General features: G+C 47.8%; 1 protein-coding gene across 1 annotated transcript; it reads left to right on the top strand.

Annotated features, from left to right (window-relative positions):
• Positions 1-228: 228 nt before the first annotated feature.
• LOC117072205 (putative oncomodulin-2) lies at positions 229-27,132 on the top strand. The gene is made up of 4 exons (XM_033192120.1): positions 229-300; positions 23,240-23,307; positions 25,196-25,328; positions 26,916-27,132. The coding sequence occupies exons 2-4, from the start codon at positions 23,247-23,249 to the stop codon at positions 27,130-27,132; spliced, it is 411 nt and encodes a 136-aa protein (XP_033048011.1). The 5' UTR covers positions 229-300; positions 23,240-23,246.
• The last annotated feature ends 275 nt before the right edge of the window (positions 27,133-27,407 follow it).

Genomic DNA, 27,407 nt, shown 5'->3' with positions numbered 1-27,407 from the left:
CTGAGGCAGGAGAATTGCTTGAACCTGGGGGGCGGAGCTTGCAGTGAGCTGAGATCGTGCCATTGCACTCCAGCCTGGGCGACAGCATAAAACTCTGTCTTAGAAAATAAAAAGAAAATAAAAGAAAAAAAAGAACGTGAGTTCAAGGAACCTGACCCTCACGCCATCTTGTTTCCACCTCGGATGTTTATTTGCTTGTTTATTTGTGTTTCTTTTCTCCTTCACCAGAAAGCTGACTTCACGAGACGGAGGATCTCGTTCGCTGATCAACGCTGCATATTCAGCATCTTGGAGAATGAGGTTGGTGACGTTAATGAAATCCCGCCCAGCAGGGCCGACCCACCGAGAGCCTCTTTGTGAAGAGCGTGCTCCTGAACTCCGCTCCAGAACCAGCTTTGGGAAAGAAAAATCTGAAAAAAATCGACTTTAACTAAACTGGTCCAAGTCCCCAAGCATAACCGAATCTTTCCTCATGCACTCTCCCCTTGGCCCACGTTTAATTTGGCTGCTGATGGTCATATTAGTTTCAGTGAGGACGTCACTCTACCCTGGGGGAAGATTTGGGTTCTGTGGGTTGATGTTATTTTATTTTATTATTTCATTTTATTTATTTATTTTTATTTTATTTTTTATTTAATTTTATTTTTTACTTGAGACAGGGTCTCACTCTGTTACCCAGGCTGGAGTGCAGTGGTGTGATCAGAGCTCACTGCAGCCTCAAACTCCTGGGATCAAGCGATCCTCCTGCCTCAGCCTCCGGAGTAGCTGGAACCGTGGATGCATGCCACATACCCAACTTTTTTTTTTTTTTTTTTGGTAGAGACAGGGTCTCGCTATGTTGCCTAGGCTCGTCCCCAACTCCTGAACTCAAGCCATCTTCCCACCTCAGACTCCCAAAATGCTGGGATTGCAGGTATGAGCCATTAGATGTCGTGATTTAAAACAAAACCCTCTTCTGTGTTTGACACGGTGCTTTTCACTCATGCTCTGGCCGTCTGCCGCGGTGCTGTGGTTCTCATTCTGGGATTTTTATTCCCTCCAACGTGCCTTCCTCTGGTGACATTTAGAGGTAGCTGCATAATTCATGCCCACAAGGAAGCACAAACCGAGGAGCCTGGAGAAGCCAGAGTTCCTCTGGAAATAAATATTCTGTATTCTGTTGCATGCACACATATATGCATTTTTTTTTTTTTTTTTGAGATGGAGTTTTGCTCGTGTTGCCCAGGCTGGAGTGCAATGGCATGATCTCGGCTCACTGTAACCTCCTCCTCCTAGGTTCAAGCGATTCTCCTGCCTCAGTCTCCTGAGCAGCTGGGATTACAGGCGCCCATCACCACACCTGGCTAATTTTTTTTGTATTTTTAGTAGAGATGGGGTTTCACCATGTTGGCCAGACTGGTCTCGAACTCCTGACCTCAAATGATGCACCCACCTCGGCCTCCCAAAGTGCTGGGATTACAGCCACGATGCTTAGCTCATTTTTTCTTATTATCAAAAACCCTAATACTTATTATAGCCTCTAACCCACACTTCCCCTTCCAGGAACTTGAAATGTTTACAGAAATTGTGGACATCTTCCCTTCTTATGGCCAAGATGGATAACCCTTCTTGCCTTAAATACCTACAACTGTACAAAACATATGAAACAGCAGTTTGTTTTCGTTTTTGGGAAGGGTCTTGCTCTGTTGTATAGGCTGGAGTACAGTGGCACAATCAGGGCTCACTGCAGTCTCAACCTTCCAGGCTTAAGCGATCCTCCCACCTCGGCCTCCTGAGTAGCTGGGACTACAGGTGTGAGCCACCATGGCTGGCTAATTTTTTAATTTTTTGTAGAGATAGGGTTTTACCACATTGCCCAGGCTGGTCTTGGACTCCTGAGCTTGAGCGATCTGCCTACCTCAGCCTCCCAAAGTTCTGGGATTACAGACGTGAGCCACCAAAAGCTTTAATTCCTTTTTTTTTTTTTTTTTTTTTTTTTTTTTTTTTTTTTTTTGAGACGGAGTCTCGCTCTGCCGCCCAGGCTGGAGTGCTGTGGCCAGATCTCAGCTCACTGCAAGCTCCGCCTCCCGGGTTTACGCCATTCTCCTGTCTCAGCCTCCTGAGCAGCTGGGACTACAGGCGCCCGCCACCTCGCCCGGCTAATTTTTTTTGTATTTTTTTAGTAGAGACGGGGTTTCACCGTGTTAGCCAGGATGGTCTCGATCTCCTGACCTCGTGATCCGCCCGTCTCGGCCTCCCAAAGTGCTGGGATTACAGGCTTGAGCCACCGCGCCCGGCCTTTTTTTTTTTTTTTTGAGATGGAGTCTTGCTCTGTCACCCAGGCTGGAGTGCAGAGGCGCTGACTCAGCTCACTGCAACCTCTGCCTCACTAGTTCAAGCGAGTCTCCTGCTTCAGCCTCCTGAGTAGCTGGATTACAGGTGCTTACCACCACGCCCGGCTAATTTTTGTATTTTCAGTAGAGATGGGGTTTTGCCATGTTGGCCGGACTGGTCTCAGACTCCTGACCTCAGGTGATCCATGCCTCGGCCTCCCAAAGTGCTGGGATTACAGGCATGAGCCACCACACCTGGCCAACTGCTCCCTTTTGACCAATAATTTGGGAATGTGATTTTTAAAAAACTTTAATTCTTTATATAGCCTTTAACTCATCCTTCCAGGAACTTAAAATGTTTTATTTTTTTCTTGAGACAAGGTCTCACTCTGTCACCCAGGCTGGAGTGCAGTGGTGTGAACATGGCTCACTGCAGCCTTGATCTCCTGGGCTCAAGCGATCCTCCCACCTCAGCCTCCCGAGTAGCTGAGACTATAGGCGTACATTGTCACGCCCGGCTAATTTTAGTATTTTTATTTTCTTGTAGAGATGGAGGGGGTCTTGCTGAGTTACTCAAGCTGGTCTCGAACTCCTGCCTCAAGCAATCTTCCCACCTCAGCCTCCCAAAATGTTTTAAAAATTGTGGAGACTTCCCCAACTTATGGCCAAGATGGATTAACCCTCTGGCCTTAAATACCTACAAAACTGTACAATACATACGAAAAGGGAGTTTTTAGACACCAGTCAATACGCAGCACTAAAGACCGTGATCCCTGGCACAGGAGAAACCAATGACGCAAACGTTTCCACGTGCTGTGGAAGGAGGGCAGCCAGACAGAGCCCAGTGGTCTCCCTGAGTGCAGGAGACAGAGCTGAAAGTGTGAGCAGGCCTGGCCAGGTGCGGTGGCTCACACCTGTCATCCCAGCACTTTGGGAGGCTGAGGTGGGTGGATCATTTGAGGTCAGGAGTTTGAGACCAGCCTGGCCAACATGGTGAGACCCTGTCTCTACTAAAAATACAGAAAATTTAGCTGGGCATGGTGGTGCATGCTTGTAATCCAGCTACTTGGGTGGCTGAAGCACGAGAATCACTTGAACCTGAGAGGTGGAGGTTGCAGGGAGCCAAGATCACGCCACTGCCCTCCAGCCTGGGCCACAAAGCAAGACTCTGTCTCCAAAAAAAATTAAAAAGTTTGAGCAGGCCAAAGCAGCTGGAATTTGCAGGATGGAATCCCGCGGGAGAGATGTGCAAACAAACAAACTCTGGAGCTTTGCGAAGGATACCTCTTGACTCTGGAGCTGAGTTGAATCAGCTCACGCACGGGAGGAAATCACCCAAGCAAGACCAGGGGGAAGAATCACACAATAGAAACAGGCAGAATAATTCCAAAGCCCACAAAAAGCTGGGGAACCATTCATGTTCCCAGCAGGCAAAGTGAAAAGCCTCACAATACATGGGGCATTGAGTCACGCGTTCAGAGGGGCATTGCCTTCGTGGGGCGGCAGAATTGGCCCCAGACTAAGGGTTGCTCTAGTTCTGTAAGTCTCAGAAGGATCACGTGTCTGGGCACTGCGGCTCATGCCTGGAATCCCAGCACTTTGGGAGGCCGAGGCGGGCGGATCACCTGAGGTCAGGAGTTTGAGACCAGCCTGGCCAACATGGTGAAACCCCCTCTCTACTATAAATACAGAAATTAGCCAGGCGTGGTTGTGCGCACCTGTAGTCTCAGCCACTTGGGAGGCTGAGGTGGGTGCATCCCTTGAACCCAGGAGGCAGAGGTTGCAGTGAGTTGAGATTGTGCCACTGCAGTCCAGCCTGGGTGACAGACCAAGACTCCCTCTCAAAAATAAAAAGGAAAGAAAAGGATTATGCTATTTCCAAGTCACTTAACCATGTCCCAGAACAAAGCTCAAGAATATATTTTTTAAACAGAAGAATATTCAGCGCTCAACCAGGTAAAATTCACAATATCTGGTGTCCAGTAAAAAATTACCAGGCATGGTAGGAAGTGTTGGCTCACACTTATAATCCCAGCACTTTGGGAGGCTGAGGCACGAGGACAGCTTGAGGCCAGGAGTTCAAGACCAGACTGGACAACATCATGTCTACAAAAGTAAAACTAAAAAATTAGCCAGGGGTGGGGATGCACACATATAGGCCCAGCCAGTTGAGAGGCTGAGGTGGGACGATCGCTGAAGCCCAGGAGGTTGAGGCTGCAGGGAGCTATAGTGGCGCCACTGCACTCCAGCCTGGGCAACACAGCAAGATCCTGTCTCTAAAAAATAATAATCACCAGGTATGCCAAGAAGCAAGGATTATACCCCAGGAAGAGGAGAAAAACCAATGAAATGAAATGACAAAGATAGAATTAATAAAGAGATTAAAACAGCTACTACAACTGTTTGATATGTTCAAGAAGGTAAATGAAAATGTGAGCATGTTACGGGTAAGTATGATGGCTCACACCTGTCATCCCAGCACTTTGGGAGGCTGAGGCAGGTGAATCACGAGGTCAGGAGTTCGAGACCATCCTGTCCGACAAGATGCAACCCTGTCTCTACTAAAAATACAAAAATTAGCCAGGCATGGTGGCACATGCCTGTAATCCCAGCTACTCAGGAGGCTGAGGCAGGAGAATCGCTTAAACCTGGAGGGCAGAGGTTGCAGTGAGCCAATATCGTGCCATTTAACTCCAGCCTGGGCAACAAGGGCGTAACTCCATCTCAAAAAGAAAAAAAGAAAGAAAGAAAGAAAAAAGAAAACTCACTGGGTGTGGTGGCTCACACCTGTAATCTCAGCACTTTCTGAGGCCGAGGCAGGTGGATCACTTGAGGTGAGCAAGGTCTCAGAGCCCCAGCACCAGGAAGTGGTCGATTGCAGGGTTGGTAAAAAGAATTTACTGACATCAGGCTGGGCATGGTGGCTCACATCTGTAATCCTAGCACTTGGAGAGGCCAAGGTGGGTAGATCCCTTGAGGTCAGCAGTTCAAGACCAGCCTGGCTAACGATGGCCAGGTGAAATGCAGCGATGGGCCGGGCGTGGTGGCTCAAGCCTGTAATCCCAGCACTTTGGGAGGCCGAGACGGGCGGATCACGAGGTCAGGAGATCGAGACCATCCTGGCTAACACGGTGAAACCCCGTCTCTACTAAAAATACAAAAAAAAAATTAGCCGGGCGAGGTGGCAGGCGCCTGTAGTCCCAGCTACTCGGGAGGCTGAGGCAGGAGAATGGCGTGAACCCGGGAGGCGGAGCTTGCAGTGAGCTGAGATCCGGCCACTGCACTCCAGCCTGGGTGACAGAGCAAGACTCCGTCTCAAAAAAAAAAAAAAAAAAAAAAAGAAATGCAGCGATGGTGTAACCCCATCACTACTAAAAATACAAAAATTAGCTGGGCATGGTGGTATGGGCCTGTAGTCCCACCTACTCAGGTGGCTGAGGCACAAGAATTGCTTGAACCCAGGAGGTGGAGGTTGTGGTGAGCCAAGATCACAACACTGCACTCCAGCCTGGGCGACAGAGTCAGACTCTCTATCTCTCAAAAAATAAATAAATAAATAAAATAAAAATAAGAAAACTGATGTTCTAAGAGATTAAGTCAATTTCCCAAGGTCAGACAGCTAGAAAAGCCAAAGGCAGGATGGGATCTCCTGTCTCCTGAGCTTCTTTCTGTCCATTCAAGGTCATATCTAGATAAGAACATGAGGGTTTTTTTAAATTATTATTTTTTGGAGACAGGTTCTTGCTCTGTCACCCAGGCTGGAGTGCAGTGGCACAATAGTAGCTCACTGCAGTCATGAATTCCTGGGCTCAAGGAATCCTCCCACCCCAGCCTCCCAAGTAGCTAGAAGTACAGGCATGCACTACCATGCTTAGCTAACTTTTTTTTTTTTTTTTTTGAGACAGAGTCTCGCTCTGTCGCCCAGGCTGGAGTGCAGTAGCCGGATCTCAGCTCACTGCAAACTCCACCTCCCAGGTTCACGCCATTCTCCTGCCTCAGCCTCCCGAGTAGTTGGGACTACAGGTGCCCGCCACCTCACCCGGCTAGTGTTTTGTATTTTTTAGTAGAGATGGGGTTTCACCATGTTAGCCAGGATGGTCTCGATCTCCTGACCTCGTGATCTACCCGTCTCGGCCTCCCAAAGTGCTGGGATTACAGACTTGAGCCACCGCACCCGGCTGCCTACCTAACTTTTTAAATGTTTGTAGACATGGGGTCTTACTATGCTGCTCAGGCTGGTCTCAAACTCCTGGCCTGTAGCAATCCTACCTCGGCCTCCCAAAGTGCTGGGATTCCAATCGGGAGCCACTGCACCCAGCTAACATGAGCGTTCTTGAGGCTTTGGAACAATCCTCTGAATTCAACTTTGACATCTGTCCCAGGTCTTGAAGCTTTTTTTTTTTTTTTTTTTGAGACGGAGTCTCGCTCTGTCACCCAGGCTGGAGTGCAGTGGCCGGATCTCAGCTCACTGCAAGCTCTGCCTTCCGGGTTCACACCATTCTCCTGCCTCAGCCTCCTGAGTAGCTGGGACTACAGGCGTCCGCCACCACGCCCGGCTAATTTTTTGTATTTTTTAGTAGAGACGGGGTTTCACCATGTTAGCCAGAATGGTCTCGATCTCCTGACCTCGTGATCCACCCACCTCGGCCTCCCAAAGTGCTGGGATTACAATCTGAGCCACCACGCCCGGCCAGTGTTTTTTTATTGGATGGTTTTTCCTGGGGTCTGAATCTCCTGGGGACTTCTGACCAATACAGGTAGACCCCTGCCCCGCCAGAGAACCCACATCATGGACAAGTGCAGACAGACAAAAATACGGGACCCTGGAGCCAGAGATGCTGGTTCTCTCATTATGTGGGGTTTAGTTGCAATTTCTCCTTAATTAACTCACTTAACTCTTCATTAAATGTTGCCTCCAGCTCATCCGTAAGTTGAGACGGAGCCGCTCACATTTCTTGTTCATGAAAAAATCAGCATCCTGTAGCATTTTGTTTCTTTTCTGCTATAGCATTTCACACGTGCCTAAGCAGTTTGGGCTCTCCCGATTTTGTTTTTGTTTTTGTTTTTTTTGTCCCTGCTCAAAAACTGAAACATTGATTTAGTGACCACAGAGTTGGCCAGATAGCAAAAACAGCAAGAACAGGTTTTGGGTGAAAACTGCTGGAGAACTTCTTGGCAAGAAGTCCTCAAATGTGGTAGCCTGGAGGTGGCTCACTAATGCTGACACCAAACGTGTGCACCACAGGTGGTGGTGGTTATAGTTGTGGCTGGTTTTTAGCAGGATGGGACGGAGGTGTCCTTTAAAAATCCCAGTTCTGGGGCCGGGCGCAGTGGCTCAAGCCTGTAATCCCAGCACTTTGGGAGGCCGAGACGGGCAGATCACGAGATCAGGAGATTGAGACCATCCTGGCGAACACGGTGAAACCTCGTCTCTACTAAAAAATACAAAAAACTAGCCGGGCGAGGTGGCAGGCGCCTGTAGTCCCAGCTACTCGGGAGGCTGAGGCAGGAGAATGGCGTAAACCCGGGAGGTGGAGCTTGCAGTGAGCTGAGATCCGGCCACTGCACTCCAGCCTGGGCGACAGAGCGAGACTCTGTCTCAAAAAAAAAAAAAAAAAAAAAAAAGGAATCCCAGTTCTGGCCAAGGGCGGTGGCTCACGCCTGTAATCCCAGCACTTTGGGAGGCTGAGGTGGGTGGATCACCTGAGGTCAGGAGTTTGAGACCAGCCTGACCAACATGATGAAACCCTGTCTCTACTGAAAATACAAAATTAGCCAGGCTTGGTGCTGCATGCCTGTAATCCCAGCTACTCGGGAGGCTAAGGCGGGAGAATGGCTTGAACCCAGGAGGCAGAGGTTGCAGTGAGCCAAGATCGCACCATTGCCCTCCAACCTGGGCAACAAGAACGAAACTCTGTCTCAAAAAAAAGAAGAAAAAAAAAAACCTAGTTCTTGGGGAGGAAGTTGGAATCTGGGTCATATGATCGACACTTCCACTGTGTTTTCCAAAAATTTACATTCAGGAAGGAAAACATGTTGAAGAGTGGAAGGAGAGCCAAGAGAGTTGCTCAGTACTTGAGCAATGCATTTATTATTCTGAGGAAAGTGAGTTTAGCGGGGAAGGAGGGTTCCAGTTCCTCCCATGCCCTTGCCAATGCTTGGCATGGGTCAGCCTTCCTCATTCTGGACATTTTCATTAATGGGTATTGGCATCTCATTGTGGTTTTATTTATTTATTTGTAATTTATTGTTGTTGTTAGAGACGTGGTCTCGCTATGTTGCCCAGGCTGGTCTCAAACTCCTGGGCTCAAGTGATCGTCCTGCTTCGGCTTCCCAAAGCATTGAAATTGCAAGCATTAGCCACCACACTCGGCCTATTTTTTTAATTAAAAGAAAATATTAGAGACAGGGTCTTGCTATGTTGCCCAGGCTAGAGTACAGTGGCTATTCATAAGCACAAACATTGCACACTACAGCCTCAAATTCCTGAGCTCAAGTGATCCTCCTGCCTCAGCCTCCTGGGTGGGTGGAACGACAGGTGTGTGCCACTGGGCCCTCACGGTGGCTTGAGATGAACGCACCATGGACTCCTCTACTCCCTCTTTTTACATGTTTAATCTTATGTAAAATGTAGATTTACTGAGCTCAAGATGAATGCATCACGGACTCTTTACTCCCTCTTTTCATGTTTACTTTATCTTATGTAAAATGTAGATTTACTGGGCTTGAGATGAACGCACCATGGACTCCTCTACTCCTTCTTTTCACATGTTATCTCATATAAAATGTAGATTCACTGGGCTTACGATGAATGCATTACAGACTCTTTACTACTTCTTTTCAAGTTTGCTGTATCTTACATGAAATGTAGATTTGCTGAGCTCAAGATAAATGTATCATGGACTCTTTCCTCCACTCCTTCTTTTCACATATTTATCTTTTTTTTTTTTTTATTTTGGAGATGGAGTCTCGCTCTGTTGCCCAGGCTGCTGGAGTGCAGTGGCCGGATCTCGGCTCACTGCAAGCTCCGCCTCCCGGGTTTACGCCATTCTCCTGTCTCAGCCTCCCGAATAGCTGGGACTACAGGCACCCACCACCGCGCCCGGCTAGTTTTTTTGGTATTTTTTTTTTTAGTAGAGACGGGGTTTCACCATGTTAGCCAGGATGGTCTCGATCTCCTGACCTCTTGATCCGCCCGTCTCGGCCTCCCAAAGTGCTGGGATTACAGGCTTGAGCCACTGTGCCCGGCCCACATGTTTATCTTATGTAAAATGTAGATTCACTGGGCTTGAGATGAACGCATCACGGAGTCTTTCCTTTACTCCTTTTCACCTTTACTTTATCTTATGTAAAATGTAAATTCACTTGGGCTTCAGATCAACACATCACGGAGTCTTTACTCCCTCTTTTCACATGTTTAATCTTATATAAAATGTAGATTCTCTGGGCTTGAGAGGAACGCACCATGGACTCCTCGTTGCCTCTTTTCACACGTTTATCTTATGTAAAATGTAGATTCACTGGGCTTGAGAGGAACGCACCGTGGACTCCTCACTCTTTTCACTTGTTTATCTTATGTAAAATGTAGATTTACTGAGCTCAAAATGAATGCATCGTTGACTTTTTACTCATTTTTTCACATGTTTACTTTACCTTATGTAAAATGTAGATTTCCTGAGCTGGAGACGAATGCCTCGTTGACATGTAAAATGTAGATTTATTGATCGCTAATCAGAGCCTGGAGAGAATGTGACCATTTGCCTCTCTGCCTACCCTCCCTTCCTTTATCCCTCCTGCTTGCTCTTTCCCCTTTAAATAGTGAAGTTCCCAAACCCTCTCTGGAAACGCACAGATCACAGATGCTCCCGTGGCTGGTGTTCCTCCCTGGCATGTCCTCAAACTGCTGCATCAACCTCAGTCAATGGGGACTCCTGCCTCAGTCCCTTTTTCGGTTAATATTATGTTAATGGCAAAGATCTATTAGGGAGAGAGAAATTGATGGCACGGGAGAGGGAGGGGAGAGTATGTGGAGAGATGTGCTTGAGAGGGTGGCAGGAATGGCATCCAGTTTAGATGGTGGAGGGGCTGGTTTTAGACAGCATGTGGATGGTTCTTTTTTTTTTTTTTCTCAAGACGGAGTTTCACTCTGTCACCCAGGCTGGAGTGCAATGGCATGATCTCAGCTCACTGCAAACTCCACCTCCTGGGTTCAAGCTATTCTCCTGCATCAGCCTTCTGAGTAGCTGGGATTACAGGCATGCACCACCATGCCCAGCTAATTTTTTGTATTTTTAGTAGAGATGGGGTTTCACCATGTTGGCCATGCTGGTCTCAAACTCCTGACCTCATGATCTGCCTGCCTCGTCCTCCAAAAGTGCTGGAATTAAAGGCATGAGCCACCGCACCCGACCTGCTAGTTCATTTTATAGCTAAAGCAGGAAGGCAGAGTGAGTGGATGCAGAGGCTGGGAGAGGGACGATGTCATCTAGGGAACTTGGGGACACTCTTCTCCCGTCATTACTAGTTTCTCAGTTAAGAAGAAGCAAGGTCATCGGCTGAGGATGAAGACGTGTTGGGGTTTGAGAAGGAGATCAGGAATGCAAGAATGATCTGGGGAACAAGGGGGGAAAAGAGGGGGCCAGGTGCTGTGGCTCACTCCTGAAATCTCAGCCCTTTGGGAGGCCGAGGCAGGAGGGTTGCTTGAGCCCATGAGTTCCAGACCAGCCTGGGCAACATGATGAGATCCCGTCTCTACAAAAAATAAAGCATTAGCCAGGCATGGTGGTGTGCGCCTGCGGTCCCAGCTACTGGTGACGGGGGATGCTATGGTGGGGGAAATCACTTGAGCCTAGGAGGTTGAGGCTTCCGTGAGCTGTGATCGCACCACTGCACTCCAGCCTGGGTGACAGAGGGAGACCTTGTCTCAACAAAAAAAGAAAAGAAAAAAGAGGAAAAATGAACTCAGGAAATAGGCTTGGCATGGTGGCTCACGCCTGTAATCCCAGCACTTTGGGAGGCCGAGCCAGGCGGATCACCTGAGGTCAGGAGTTTGAGACCAGCCTGGCCAACATGGAGAAACCCCATCTCTACTAAAAATACAAAATCAGCCGGGCATGGTGGCGCATGCCTGTAATCCCAGCTACTCGAGAGGCTGATGCAGGAGAATCGCTTGAACCCGGGAGGCGGAGGTTGCGGTGAGCCTACATCATGCCGCTGCATTCCAGCCTGGGCAACAAGAGCGAAACTCCCTCTCAAAAAAAAAAAAAAGAGAGAGAACTAGGGAAATAGAGTCTGAATCCTGGCAGGAATTTTGACTGGCATGAGACATTTGACTTGAAACACCTGCAGAAGACAGCAGGCAGCGGCTGAGTTTGACACCATCGGATATGACCTGGGATTCCCATTAACCAAGTTTGGTGTCATCATGACCCAGCTACCAGATCTGGTCACCCTGAGCCCCTCTGCAACTGCTTCAGGTGTTTCCTGGCCAGTGCGGCACCGCCGAGCAGTGTGATTCACAAACGCCTGCATTATTCATGTGTTCGATCTACACTAATGAGAACTTTGCCCAAAAGGCTAAATTATTAAGCACCTGGGTGTGGTCTTCGAGCGTGCTGTCTAGAAAACCGGGACATGCTGAATTTTCTTGCTGGTTTTGCTCCTTAAAAGAGTTGAACTTTTACTAACGATTCATAATTGCTCCCCAAATGAGAGCTGGTGATGCTAAGAGGCATCAAAACCCTAGAACGTGGAGGAGAAAAGAGAACCCCAACTCATTAGACAGAGAGCAGCAAACCCATTCTGAACTGGAAGCCACTGCTTTTTAGAACACCATGAAGGTCATTTCTGGTGGCCATACCATTCCCATAGCTTGTCAGCCAAGGTGTTTTTTTATTAGGCTGGTGCAAAAGTTATAATTGCAAAATTATATTATGGTTGCAATAATTGCAAAAACCACAATAACTTTTGCACCAACCTAATTAAAAAACATGAATTACCTCTAGCGATGGGAGAACACTAAATTCAGGAAATAAAACATGCTCAGCTGTGACCTAGAAGCCCCAGAGAACTGTTCTGGACTGTTCCGGACTGTTCTGGACTTGGGCAACACATACCTTGTGCATTTAGAAACAGTGAGTTTAACTGGGTATTTAATAAATAGATAACAACAATACTGAAATCTTTTGTTATTTTATTCATTTTCGGAAAAGAAAATGCATATACACATCTAGATGTAGGTCAAATATGCCACACTCTTGATAATAATATAGTTGTTTTCATTTGGATAAAGATTTTAATCACTTCAGTCCCATCATTTCAGGGCAGTTTAAAGTTTATTCATGAATAGTATAGGTATTTGTACAAAAGTCCAGTATTTTTCTGCCAGGTGCAGAGGCTCATGCCTGCAATCCTAGTGTTTGGGGAGGCTGAAGAAGGAGGATTACTTGAGGCTAGGAGTTGAACACCAGCCTGGGCAACATAGCAAGACCCCCATCTCTACAAAAAAAAAAAAATTTAATTAGCTGTGTGTGGTGGTGTGCACCTGTAGTCCCAGGTCCTTGAGAGGCTGAGGTGAGAAGGAGCCATTGAGCCCAGGAGTTCAAGGTGACAGTGAGCTATGATTGTGCCACTACACTCCAGCCTGGGCAACAGAATGAGATGAAGGACAGAAGGAAGGAGGAGCGGGGAGGGAGGGAGGGAGGAAAGAAGAATGGAAGGGAGGGAGGGAGGGGGGAAGGGAGGGAGGGAAGATGGAAGGAGGGAGGGAAGAAGGGAGGTAGGGAAGGAGGGAGGGAAGGAAGAAAGGAAGGAAGGAGGGAAGAAGGAAGGAACGAAGGGAGGGAGGGAGGGAGGGAAGCAGGGAGGAAGGTGAATTTCCTACCTCCTTGACAGGATGGGAGGGATTGGAGTGAAAATTAGATTGACTTATTATATTAAAAAACCAAATGTGTTGTTTGATTTTCTCACATCTGACCTGTGTACTGAGAATTTAAACCCACTCAACTCCCAGTAATTACTGCTAAAACCATCTGGGTGAATTTCTCTGTAGCCTTTTACTGATATGTGGTGGATTTGTATTGTGTCAATTTAGCAAAACTGGGACTGCATTTCCTAAAATTCCTCTCCCTGCCTAGTTCCAGTTTATTGTGGGCAAGAAGAAATATCTGTGGAGGGTGGAGGTTGGCACTGGTTACCATGTAACCCACTCCCACAATTGTGTAAGTTTCAGTCACTATAACCGCCGTCCTGTGTCTGTAAATATATATTTTCTAATTTACAAAATACATTGAGCATAGTGCCTGTTTCACTTTACTATATATGGTGGATATTTTTCCATATCATTAAACAGACTTCTAGACTATCCTTTTATTTTTTATGGCCCATCAATTAACAAATCCCCGCACATTGGACATTGAGGTGATTTCCAATTGGGAAGAGAAACAAAATCTTTGTGTCCATCCACAATAGTTAGTTTGTTCATTTTTCTTGCTGTTCTTTAAAAAAAAATTCCTCCTCTGCCTTCTGGCCTGTATTGTTTCTGATCAGAAGTCTGATGTCACTGGGCGCAGTGGTGTGCACCTGTAATCCCAGCTACTCAGGGCCCAGGAGTTTAAGACAAGCCTGGGCAACATAGCAAGACCCCATCTCAAAAAAAGAAAGATAAGTCTGATGTCAATCTTATCTTTGTTCCTCTGAACATATTGTGTCTCTTTTTTCTGGCTGCCTTTATGATCTTCATTTTCTCTTTATCACTGGTTTTAAACAATTTTATAATAATGTGCCCTTTATATGTGTTGGCTTTGTCTCCTCCTCCTCCTTTTTCTTTTTGTCTCAAAAAAAAAAAAAATTAAAGAGATAGGTGTCATGCGCATCCGTGTGAAGAGACCAACAGGCTTTGTGTGAGCCACATGGCTGTTTATTTCACCTGGGTGCAGGCGGGCTGAGTCCGAAAAGAGAGTCAGCCAAGGGAGATAAGGGTGGGACCGTTTTATAGGATTTGGGTAGGTAAAGGAAAATTACAGTCAAAGGGGGGTTGTTCTCTGGCGGGCAGGAGTGGGGGTCACAAGGTGCTCAGTGGGGGGGCTTTTTGAGCCAGGATGAGCCAGGAAAAGGAATTTCACAAGATAATATCATCACTTAAGGCAAGGACCGGCCATTTTCACTTCTTTTGTGGTGGAATGTCATTGGTTAAGGCGAGGCAGGGCATTTGCACTTCTTTTGTGATTCTTCAGTTACTTCAGGCCATCTGGGTGTGTACCTGCAAGTCACAGGGGATGCGATGGCTTGGCTTGGGCTCAGAGGCCTGACAATAGGGGTCTCATGCTGTTGCCTAGGCTGGTCTTAAACTCCTGGCTTCAAGCAAACCTCCCAAAGTGCTGAGATTATAGGCTTGAGCCACCACATCCTGCCTGACCTGGGATATCTCTCCCTTTTTCGTCATGGGGATAATAATATTCTTTTTTTTTTTTTTTTTTTTTTTGAGACGGAGTCTCGCTCTGTCGCCCAGGCTGGAGTGCAGTGGCCGGATCTCAGCTCACTGCAAGCTCCGCCTCCCAGGTTTACGCCATTCTCTCGCCTCAGCCTCCCAAGTAGCTGGGACTACAGGCGCCCGCCACCTCGCCCAGCTAGTTTTTTGTATTTTTTAGTAGAGACGGGGTTTCACGGTGTTAGCCAGGATGGTCTCGATCTCCTGACCTCGTGATCCACCCGTCTCGGCCTCCCAAAGTGCTGGGATTACAGGCTTGAGCCACCGCGCCCGGCCGATAATAATATTTCACAGAGTTGTTGCCACGGTTAAATGACACGACATCATATTGGTGAACTGGGCAGTGTTGTACAAACCTGTTGTGAACAGGGCAGGCCTCATGGGTGTGAGACCTCTAGTCTTCAGGGTCCTGCACTTAGCCTGCACACTTGATTTAATCCGCTGAGGCACTCACATTGAAATTCTTTGAAGAAGAGGACTTGCATTTCTTTTTTCTTTTCTTTTTTTTGAGATGGGGTCTTGCTATGTTGCCCAGGCTGGAGTGCAGTGGCAATTCACAGGCATAATCCCACTACTGATCAGCACAGGAGTTTTGACTTGGTCCGTTTCCAACCTGGGCTGGTTCACCCCTCCTTAGGCAACCTGATGGTCCCCTGCACCCAGGAGGTCACCATATTGATGTCAAACTTAGTGAAGACACCCAATTGGCGGAGCGCACTGCAGCCCAGAACTCCCAGCTCAAGCAATCCTCCTGCCTCAGCCTCCCGAGTAGCTGGAACTACAGACACCAGCCACGGCGCCCGTCAGGACTTGCATTTTCACTGTGCACCAGAGCCCACAGATTACAGAGCCAACAGTAATTAGGGGACTTGTGCCATTTCCACACCCATAGTAGGTCACAAGGGATGCATTTTGCCCTGCCCCATGGGTAATCAAAACTGTAAACCCAGGAGAGGTCAGCTCTTGTAGACAGGAGCTGTGTGCTCCTGGGGATCCCCCATCCTTGTTATTCATTCATTCCATTGGGAAACACACAAGCTGTCCTTTTCACGCAGCCCTAAGACACTTTACGGTCTTTGTTTATAAACAGCAGTCACTTCGACTCACGAAGGAGCTTGTCCCAATGCCCCACTGTAAACTTATTTAACAAATGATTGCTCAGTCTGTGAGTGGGAAAGGAAATCCAATCCTAGAGAAGTATCTCATTCATAAATAAACATGCTCGTAACTCTAGATCCCACCCCATCCCCCACATCACTGTGCAGAGACAGCTAGATGCAGACATTCAGATTCAGAGCCAGTTCATTCATTGCACAAATGTGTTCATTGAATAGTTACACTGTGACAAGGAATGTGCCAATGAAAGCCTGAAGATAAAAATGGACGATGGGCCAGGCGCGGTGGCTCAAGCCTGTAATCCCAGCACTTTGGGAGGCCGAGACGGGTGGATCGCAAGGTCAGGAGATCGAGACCAACCTGGCTAACACGGCGAAACCCCGTCTCTACTAAAAAATACAAAAAACTAGCCGGGCGAGTTGGCGGGCGCCTGTAGTCCCAGCTACTTGGGAGGCTGAGGCAGGAGAATGGTGTAAACCCAGGAGGCGGAGCTTGCAGTGAGCTGAGATCCGGCCACTGCACTCCAGCCTGGGCGACAGAGCGAGACTCCGTCTCAAAAAAAAAAAAAAAAAAAAAAAGGACAATGGGGCTGGGCCTGGTGGCTCACACCTGTAATCCCAGCACTTTGGGAGGCCAAGAAGGGAGGATGGCTTGAGCCCAGGAGGTCCAGGCTGCAATGAACCACAATCGCATCATTGCACTGCAGCCTGCATGACAGAGCCAGACCCTGAATCTACAAAAGTTAATTTAAAAATGAAGGCTGGGCACAGTGGCTTGTATCTGTAATCCCAGCACTTTGGGAGGCCGAGGTGGGTGGATCACTTGAGGTCAGGAGTTGAAGACCAGCTTGGCCAACATGGTGAAACCCTGTCTCTACTAAAACTACAAAAAATTTGCAGGGCATGGTGGTGCACACCTGTAATCCAAGCTACGTGGGAGGATGAGGCAGGAGAATCACTTGAATCTGGGAGGCAGAGGTCTCAGTGAGCCCAGATCTTGCCATTACTCCAGACTGGGCAACAAGAGCAAAACTCCATCTCAAAAAAAAAATTAATTTAATTTAATTTAGAAATTAGCCTGGGGTGGTGGCACGTGCCTCTAGTCCCAGCTACTCAGGAGATTGAGGCAGGAGGACCGCTCAAGCCCAGGGGTTTGGATAATTATTACTTCCTTTTTTTTTTTTTTTTTTTTTGAGACGGAGTCTTGCTCTGTCACCCAGGCTGGAGTGCAGTGGCCAGATCTCAGCTCACTGCAAGCTCCGCCTCCCGGGTTTACGCCGTTCTCCTGCCTCAGCCTCCCGAGTAGCTGGGACTACAGGCACCCGCCACCTCGCCCGGCTAGTTTTTTGTATTTTTTAGTAGAGACGGGGTTTCACAGTGTTAGCCAGGATGGTCTCGATCTCCTGACCTTGTGATCTGTCCATCTCGGCCTCCCAAAGTGCTGGGATTACAGGCTTGAGCCACCGCGCCCAGCCCAGTTACTTCCATTTTTTGTAGAGATGGGTTCTTGCTGTGTGACCCAGGCTGGTCTCAAACTTCTGGGCTCAAGCAGTGCTCCTGCCTCGGCCTCCCAAAATGTTGCGATTTCAGGCATGCCACCGAGTCCAGCCATGCTTGGGTTTTTTGAAAACCCACCTGGCTAGGGTGGAGGTGACCCCGAGTGGATAAAGGTTAGGAGTCCACCATTGTTATTTCCCTTCCCAAAAGAGATGCTGGAGGCTTGGGCTCGGGTAGTGACAGTGATCCGTGAAGAGAAGATGAAGTTGAGAGATATTTAGGAAGTGACATCTGTTGAGAGAACATGGAAGTGGGTCCACTGTGTTCTCAAGTAGCCCATCATACATGATGGAAGGTGGGTCTCCCACGCATTCAAGAGTTTCATCCCCACAGTGGCAGCCAGGCTGGGTGCGGTGGCTCATGCCTGTAATCACAGCACTTTGCGAGGCTGAGGGGGGCGGATTACTTGAGGTCAGAAGTTGGAGAGCAGCCTGGTCAACACGGCAAAACCCCGTCTCTACTAAAAATTAAAAAAAAAAAATTAGCTGGGCATGGTGGCAGGCACCTGTAATCCCAGCTACTCGGGAGGCTGAGGCAGGAGAATCTGTTGAACCTGGGAGCTGGAGGTTGCAGTGAGCTGAGATCACGCCACTACATTCCAGCTTCGGTGACAGAGCGAGACCCTGTCTCAAAAAAAAAAACAAAAAAACCCGATCTACTTCCACATCTTCCTCCTATTCTTTCCTGGGAGCAATTAGGAATTGGTGGCCAAAATAATGAAGACTACGGAATCAATGCTTACAAATTGTTAATATATACATATACATTACATGACATAAATATGCAAATATGATAACATATCTATGCATATGCAACATATGTCATATGCATAACATGATATGCAACATAAAATACATAATATGAAATTTACCATCTTAATCATTTTCTTTTTTTTTGGAGAGACAGGGTCTGACTCTGTTAACCAGGCTGGAGTACAGTGGTGTGATCACAGCTCACTGCAGCCTCAAACTCCTGGGCTTAAGCGATCCTCCCACCTCAGCCTCCCGAGTAGCTGGGACCATAGGTGCATGCAACAGTGCCTGGCTAATTTTTTTATTATTTTTTTGTAGAGATGGGGTATTGCTTTGTTACCCGGGCTGGTCTCAAACTCCTGGCTTCAAGCAATTCTCCCGCCTCGGCCTTCCAAAGCGCTGGGATTGCAGACGTGCGCCACCGCATCCGACCCATCTTAACCCTTTTGAAGTTCTGTGGCATTAAATATATTCACACTGTGCAACCGTCACCACCATCCATCTCCAGAACTTTCTCATCTTCCCAATCTGAAACTCTGTCCCCATTAAACACTCACTCCCATTCCCCTCCCCCCAGCCCTGCTAACCACCATCCTGTCTCTGTCGATTTGAATATTCTAGGTACCTCATATTAGTGGAATTATACAATATTGTCTCTTTGTGTGAATCAATTTTTTTAAATTTTTTTTTTGAGACGGAGTCTCGCTGTCACCCAGGCTGGAATGTAGTGGCGCGATCTTGGCTCACTGCAACCTCCACTTCCCGGGTTCAAGCGATTCTCCTGCCCCAGCCTCCCAAGTAGCTTGGATTGCCTGCTTCCATGCCCAGATAATTTTTTTATATTTTTAGTAGAGACAGGGTTTTGCCGTGTTGGCCAGACTGGGCTCCAACTCCTGACCTAAGGTAATCCGCCCACCTCAGCCTCCCAAAGTGCTGGGATTACAGGCGTGAGCCACCGTGCCTGGCCTGAATCAATATTTGATGCTCAGATTGCACATACTGGAATTCAAGTTATCATCTTAAGTGCCTCATTGATTCAGAAAACATGTTCACTGAATATGTTCTCTTTTTAAAATTTAAATAAATATATTTTTCTATAGAGATGGGAGTCTCAATACATCACCCTGGCCAGTCTTGAATTCCTGGGCCTGAGGAATCTTCCCATCTCGACCTCCCAAAGTGCTGGGATTACAGGCATGAGCCACCACTCCTGGCCTGGTCTCTGGTATCTTTATTTTCTATCGGAAAAAGAGCATGAACAGAAAAAGTATCTTGGTTTAACCCATATGCTACTTTGATTTAAATGAGCAGATTTTTTTAAAATGTTGTATCTCTGTGGACAATTGTAAACACTCCCAAGAAAGAGAAAGGGCTTAGCTAGTTTCTATGGCAGCTTAATGTCAGAAACCTAATTCAAAACTCTTAAGACTTATTTTCAGAAACTTTCTTTGAGACAGTTTGAGACAAGGTCTCGCTGTGTCGCCCAGGCCGGCGTGCAGTGGTGCAATTGTAACTTGCAGCAGCTGTTACTTCCCGGCCTCAATCTATCTTCCCACCTCAGCCTCCTGAGCAGCCGGCACCACAGGCATGCGCCACCGTGCCTAGCTGATTCTTTTTTTTTTTTTTTCGAGACAGAGTCTCGCTCTGTCATCCAGGCTGGAGGGCAGTGGCAAGATCTCAGCTCACTGCAACCTCCGCCTCCCAGGTTCTAAGCGGTCCTCTTGCCTCAGCCTCCAGAGTACCTGGGATCACAGGTGCACACCACCACACCTGGCTAATTTTGTATTTTTAGTAGAGATGGGGTTTCACCATGTTGGCCAGGCTGGTCTCCTGACCTCAGGTGATCTGCCTGCCTTGGCCTCCCAAAGTGCTGGGATTACAGGCGTGAACCACCGCGCCCGGCCTACTTCATTATTTCTAATGGCCACATAGGAAGTCATTGCATGGATGTACCATAATTTGTCTGACAAATTCCCGACTAAAGCACATTTTAGTTGTTTCCAATTTCAATAGTGCACTCAAAGCTGTAACAAAGACTTCTGTGTCGCCCAGGCTGGAGTGCAATGGCACAATCTCAGCTCACTGCAACCTCCACCTCCTGGATTCAAACGATTCTCCTGCCTCAGCCTCCTGAGTAGCTGGGATTACAGGCTACCACACCCAGCTAATTTTTGTATTTTTAGTAGAGATGTGGTTTCACCATGTTGGTCAGGCTGGTCTTGAACTCCTGACTTGGTGATCTGCCTGCCTCGGCCTCCCAAAATGCTAGGATTACAGGTGTGAGCCACTGCGCCCGGCCAGTAGTCAAACTCTTAGAAGCAGAAAGTACAATGATGGTTACCAGGAGCTGGGAGGTAGGGGAACAGGGGAGAGGTGGCAGCTCAGTGGATACAGAGTTTCCGTTTTTCCAACTGAATAAATTATAGCGATCTCTCGTTCAATAATGTGCCAAGAGTTAACACTATTGTACTATACATACACTTAGAAATGGTTAAGATTATACATTTAATGTGGTTTTTACCACAATAATTAAAAAGAAGAGCCTGGCACAGTACTGGCCATATAAAGGCTCAATAAATGTTTGCTGAAAATTTAAAAAGAAAAAAAAAAGAAAAGAAAAAAAAAAGCCAGGTGCAGCGGTTCACACCTGTAATCCCAGCACTTTGGGAGGCCGAGACGGGCGGATCACGAGGTCAGGAGATCGAGACCATCCTGGTTAACACAGTGAAACCCCGTCTCTACTAAAAATACAAAAACTAGCCGGGCGAGGTGGCGGGTGCCTGTAGTCCCAGCTACTCGGGAGGCTGAGGCAGAATGGCGTAAACCCGGGAGGCGGAGCTTGCAGTGAGCTGAGATCCGGCCACTGAGACTCCGCCTCAAAAAAAAAAAGAAAAAAAAAAGCCAGGTGCAGCGGTTCACACCTGTAATCCCAGCACTTTGGGAGGCTGAGGTGGGAGAATTACTTGAGCCCAGGAGTTCGAGACCAGCCTGGGCAACACGGCAAAACCCTGTCTCTCCAAAAAAATGTATATTTAAAAAATTAGCCAGGCATGGTGGTGTATGCCTGTAGTACCAGCTACTTGGGAGACTGAGGTGGGAGGATTGCTTGAGCCTGGGAGGTCAAGGCTGCAGTGAGCTGAGATCGTGCCACTGCACTCCAGCCTGGGCAACAGAGAAGACCCTGTCACAACAGAAACAAAACCTTGAGTTGTCTAGTCCTGGCCTCCGCCTCAGAATATTTTTTTCCGAACATGTTAGTTTTGTGGGCTGGGAATGCTGGCTTGATTTCCCCCTTTTTGCCTTTTGAGTGTGTGCAATTTATGGTATAGTTGGGAAATGTCAAAGTCAAGACGTCCGTAGGAAAACCACATCACTTAGCCCCATCTCCTGTGCCGGACGAGTCCTGTGTGTGCGCTTGGTGACAATGGCTTTGAGTCTGTCAACTCCAGACTGAGGTCAGCCCTACATACCCAGAGTTCCCAAAGCTGAAAACAGGCCTGCCCCAAACGGTAACCGCTAACATCTGGGGCGCCTTTTCAGCTTACGGAGCACCCCTGTATGTGTTTCTCTTAGTTCAGGCCACCATCTCCACCTTACCAGACATCCAGAACCTTCTCCACACTTTGCCAACAGAGTTCGTTTGCAGAACTGAGACCTTAGTTAGGGTTTGTTGAGGTTTGTTTTTTGTTTTTGTTTTTGTTTTTACAGTTGGCTGTTCCCATCCACATTCCCTTGAGATATAAATAGAAAAAAAAAAAAGGAGGTTTCATGAGTAAGACAAGACATTTGAGCTACATCCACTTGATCCTTGAAAAGGAAATCTAAGAGGTTGTAACTATCACTTTTTCTAGCCTATATAAGGTAGGTCAGCAAGGTAGCAAAAGCCCATCTGTTGTTTTGCTCCTTCAGCTCTTTTTCCTGATTCTTCTTGGGGGGAAGCCTAAAACGGTGAGTAACTGGTGGACCCACCAGACCGCAGACTCTTCTTCACTGCATGCGGTGAGTAACTGGTGGGCCCACCAGACCCCAGACTGTTCTTCACTGCGTGCAGTGAGTAACTGGTGGGCCCACTAGACCCCAGACTCTTCTTCACTGCGTGTGGTAACTGGTGGGCCCACCAGACCCCAGACTCTTCTTCACTGCATGCATTCGAATTAGGCTTAGGTGCTTAGACTCCTCTTTTCCCATGGCTTTGACACCTGGAAGGATTTTAATCTCTGGGAGATGGGCTTTTCCTCCATCTGCTTCCACCTTTCAGGACAGATAGCATGCCTTCTTCCGCAGAATGTCTGCAAGGGGCCAAAATGTATCCCTTCCCACGTGGAAATTGCAACATTGCATCTCTCGGGCTGGTGTAGGAAAATGCCAGTGCATTTGTAACATGGTTTGTAGCTGCCTGTGGAAATGACTGATTATGTCAGCATAATTTTTATAAGAAAACAATTGAATCCTTCTTTAGGTCATGTATTTTTGTTTTCATTTTTGGCATATATTCAAAAGAAGGCTCTGAGATAAAAAGGGCTGGGGTCTTTTTGGTATCTGGTTTTAATTTGGATATTCTGTCCCGTCACTTAATACAAAACCATGCTTATCACATTTTAAAAATTCTAGACAGACCTGGCTCGGTGGCTTACGTCTGTAATCCCAGCAACTTGTAAGGCCAAGGTAGGCAGATCACCTGAGGTCAGGGGCTCGAGACCAGCCTGGCAAACATGGCGAAACCCTGTCTCTACTAAAAACACAAAAATTAGCCAGGCATGATAGTGCGCACCTGTCATCCCAGCTACTAGGAAGGCTGAGGCAGGAGAATCACTTGAGCCCAGGAGGTGGAGGTTGCAGTGAGCAGAGATGGTGCCACTGCATTCCTGCCTGGGCAACAGAGTGAGACTCCATCTCAATTGGAAAAAAGAAAATCTAGACACACATGCAGTTTCAGTGGGCCTGAGAAGATGTTTCCCCTGGATGTGCACATTCCTGCCTGTGGCTTATCGCATCTCGTTTATTCTGTGTAAGTAGGTAGAAAATGAGCATCACGGACGTGCTCAGTGCTGACGACATTGCAGCAGCCCTCCAGGAATGCCAAGGTAGAGGGGACGTGGGGCGGGATGGGATTTCCTCACAGCTTTGCACCTTCAGCGAAGCAACACAAAATCTTTTTTTTTTTTTTTTTTTTTTTGAGGCGGAGTCTCGCTCTGTCGCCCAGGCTGGAGTGCAGTGGCCGGATCTCAGCTCACTGCAAGCTCCGCCTCCCGGGTTCACGCCATTCTCCTGCCTCAGCCTCCCAAGCAGCTGGGACTACAGGCGCCGCCACGTCGCCCGGCTAGTTTTTTTTTTTTTTGTATTTTTTAGTAGAGACGGGGTTTCACCGTGTTAGCCAGGATGGTCTCGATCTCCTGACCTCGTGATCCACCCGTCTCGGCCTCCCAAAGTGCTGGGATTACAGGCTTGAGCCACCGCGCCCGGCCAGCAACACAAAATCTAAATGTAGGCCAGGCAGCCAGATGCAGTGGCTCACACCTATAATCCCAGCACTTTGGGATGCTGAGGCGGGTGGATCACAAGGACAGGAGTTCAAGACCAGCCTGGCCAAGATAGTGAAACCCCATCTCTACTAAAAATACAAAACAATTAGCCGGGCGTGGCGGTGGGCGCCTATAATCCCAGCTACTGGGAAGGCTGAGGCAGAGAATTGCTTGAACCTGGGAGGCGGAAGTTGCAGTGAGGTGAGATCGCACCACTGCACTCCAGCCTGGGAGACAGAGTGAGACTCTGTCCTGCCAAAAAAAAAAAAAAAATGTAGACCAGGCATGGTGGCTCACATCTGTAATCCCAACACTTTTTGGAGGCCAAGGTGAGAGGACTGTTTGAGCCCAGGAGTTTGAGACCAGCCTGGGCAACATAGCAAGGCTCCATCTCTACAAAATAAAAATAAAAACTAGCAGGGCATGGTGGCATGTGCCCGTGGTCCCAGCTACTCGGGAGACTGAGGTAGGAGGATCACTCAAGCCCAGGAGGTTGAGGCTGTGGTGAGCTATGATCACTACATTGCACTCCAGCCTGGACGACAGAGTGAAACTCTGTCTCTAAATAAATAAATAAATAAATAAGAGCTCGGCTGGAAAGTTCGTGGAATTGGAGAATAAAACTACTATTTATTAGATAACTAAAATTATAGAGATCTGGGATCTGAGCACATAATTACACTTCTGTAAGACAAAAGAAACCTACAAAACATGAAAGCAAGAAATCACTGAAAGGCCAGGTGTGGTGCTCACGCCTGTAATCCCAGCACTTCCGGAGGCCGAGGCCAGTGGATCACTTAAGGTCAGGAGTTCAAGACCAATCTGGCCATCATGGCAAAACCCTGTCTCTATCCAAAATACAAAAATGAGCTGGGCATGGGGGTGCACGCCTGTAATGCCAGCTACTCAGGAAGCCGAGGCAGGAGAATCACTTGAACTCAGGAGACAGAGATTGCAGTGAGCCGAGATCACGCCACTGCACTCCAGCCTGGGTGACAGATGAGACTCTGTCTCAAAAAAAAAAAAAGAAAGAAAAAAAAAAAAAAAAGAAAGAAAAGAAAAAAAAAGAGAAAGAAATCGCCAAAGGCCATTTAGCCTGTTGAAATCCAGTGATTGCATTTCCCCCTACCAATTAGACCAGGGATGTTGCGGGCTGGGCTACACCGCCTGTAAAGTGGGCCAGGAGGAGGGGGAGGCGCAGAGGAGAGGAGAAGGGAAAAGGGAAATGGACAAAACCAGCTGGAGGAGGGAAGGCTGGGGCAGAGGGGACATGGGATGCCATCACAGAGCCATCAAGTCTCGGCTGTCCCAAAATCTTGGACCAGTTGAGCATCCCCGTAGCTCAGGGATATTGTTGAAGTATTTCTAATCATCTGTGTTTTCAGTACCTTGGTCCCAATATAGAATGTGATCCAATGAGTGTCAGAATAACTCATTCTCTGTTCTTTAGACCCAGACACTTTTGAACCCCAAAAATTCTTCCAGACGTCAGGCCTCTCCAAGATGTCAGCCAGTCAGGTGAAGGACGTTTTCCGGTTCATAGACAACGACCAGAGTGGGTACCTGGATGAAGAAGAGCTTAAGTAAGCTTTGTCCTGAGTCTGTCTGGTACCCGGCACTGCTGGGTGGCCTTGGGGTGCAATGGGGGCCAGGATACTGAGTATTTCTTCAATGGCCAGCCTTAGTGTTGGTCATTCAGCCAAGCATCATTAAAGCAAAGGACATGAGTCAGTTCACCACACATCTACCCATGCAAAGCCCTCAACATGGGCAGTGAAGACTGCAGGTGCAAAGATTCTTTTTTTTTTTTTTTGAGACAGGGTCTCGCTCTGTCACCCAGGCTGGAGTGCAGTGGGGTGATCTCAGCTCCCTGCAGCCTCCGCCTTCCACGTTCAAGTGATTCTCATGCCTCAGTCTCCCAAGTAGCTGGGATTACAGGTGCACGCCACCACGTCCAGCTAATTTTCGTATTTTGAGTAGAGATGGGGTTTCACCATGTTGCCCAGGCTGGTCTCAAACTCCTGGCTTCAAGTGATCCTCCTGCCTTGGCCTCCCAAAGTGCTGGGATTACAGGTGTGAGCCACGGCGCCCAGCCGCAAAGATTCTTTGGTGTAAGGGATTTCCTTTGGGAAATGGACTTTAAAAAACTAAAACTTTGGCTAAACGTGGTGGCTCATGCCTGTAATTCCAGCTACTCAGAAGACTGAAGCACAAGAATCTCTTGAAATCAGGAGGCAGAGGTTACAGTGAGCCGAGATCGTGCAGCTGCACTCCAGCTTGGGTGACAGAGACAGACTCTGTCTCAAATAAATAAATAAATAAAAATTAAAAACACTAAAAGCTTAAAAATGGGCCAGGCACTGTGGCTCACACTTACAATCCCAGCCCTCTGGGAGGCTAAGGTGGGCGGATTGCTTGAGTGAGCCCAGGAGTTCAAGACCAGTCTGGGCAACATGACAAAACCTTGTCTCTACAAAAAAATACAAATGTTGGCCAGGCGTGGTGGCTCAAGCCTGTAATCCCAGCACTTTGGGAGGCTGAGATGGGCGGATCACGAGGTCAGGGGATCGAGATCATCCTGGCTAACACGGTGAAACCCCGTCTCTACTAAAAAATACAAAACAAAACAAAAAAACTAGCCGGGTGAGGTGGCGGGCACCTGTAGTCCCAACTACTTGGGAGGCTGAGGCAGGAGAATGGCGTAAACCCGCGAAGCGGAGCTTGCAGTGAGCTGAGATCCGGCCACTGCACTCCAGCCTGAGCAACAGAGTGACACTCCGTCTCAAAAAAAAAAAAAAAGTACAAATGTTAGTGGGGCATGGTGGGGAGCACCTGTCATCCCAGCTCCTTGGGAGGTTGAGGCAGAAGGATTGATTGAGCCAGGAAGTTGAGGCTGCAGTGAGCCATGATGGTGTCACTGCCTTCCAGCCTGGGTAACAGAGCAAGACCCTGTCTCAAGAAAAACCCAAAAACCAAAACAAAACAAAAAAAACCCTTAAAAATGAAATGCCCACCATTGGTTTCTACAGCTTAAGGAAACCTCTGCTAAGACCTTGGCTAATTATTGCAAGTGCTGGAAACAGATGATTTACTTAAAGGAAAAACAAAAGTGTAAACACAGAGATGCATGATCTTTCAGAAAATCCCCATGGATCTTTATTATCCTGTAGGTTTTTCCTCCAGAAGTTTGAGAGTGGTGCCAGAGAACTGACCGAGTCAGAAACCAAGTCCTTGATGGCTGCTGCGGATAATGACGGAGATGGAAAAATTGGAGCAGAGGGTACGTCCGCGCCTGTATGTAGCATAAAACACTCTAGCTCAGGAAGCATCCGTGAGAGCTTGGGCTGTGAGATCCAACCGATGTGGCTTAAAATCTCCCTTTCTTAACCTTACTGAGCCTCAGTCTTCTCATCTGTAAAATGGGACTAAAGTAAGGATGCAAATGATGTGTGTGAAAACCCTGGCATAATGCTCGGGAGGTGCTATAGAAGCTGGTCACACTGGTCATTGTCTAGGAGCTGCAAAATATCCTTCACCTGACTAGGGGACTAGCTAGCCAGCTGGCCAATTATTTGCAAGATGCCATAATGCACCTGCATATAGCACAAGGAATTTCCACCAGTGGGGTTTGAACCTCTCAGAATAAGGGGAAGATTTACATC

Source organism: Trachypithecus francoisi, unplaced genomic scaffold (genome assembly GCF_009764315.1).
Source record: "Trachypithecus francoisi isolate TF-2019V2 unplaced genomic scaffold, Tfra_2.0 Lachesis_group4, whole genome shotgun sequence".
NCBI classification, from domain to species: domain Eukaryota; kingdom Metazoa; phylum Chordata; class Mammalia; order Primates; family Cercopithecidae; genus Trachypithecus; species Trachypithecus francoisi.
This window is presented reverse-complemented; position numbering and strand designations above follow the sequence as displayed.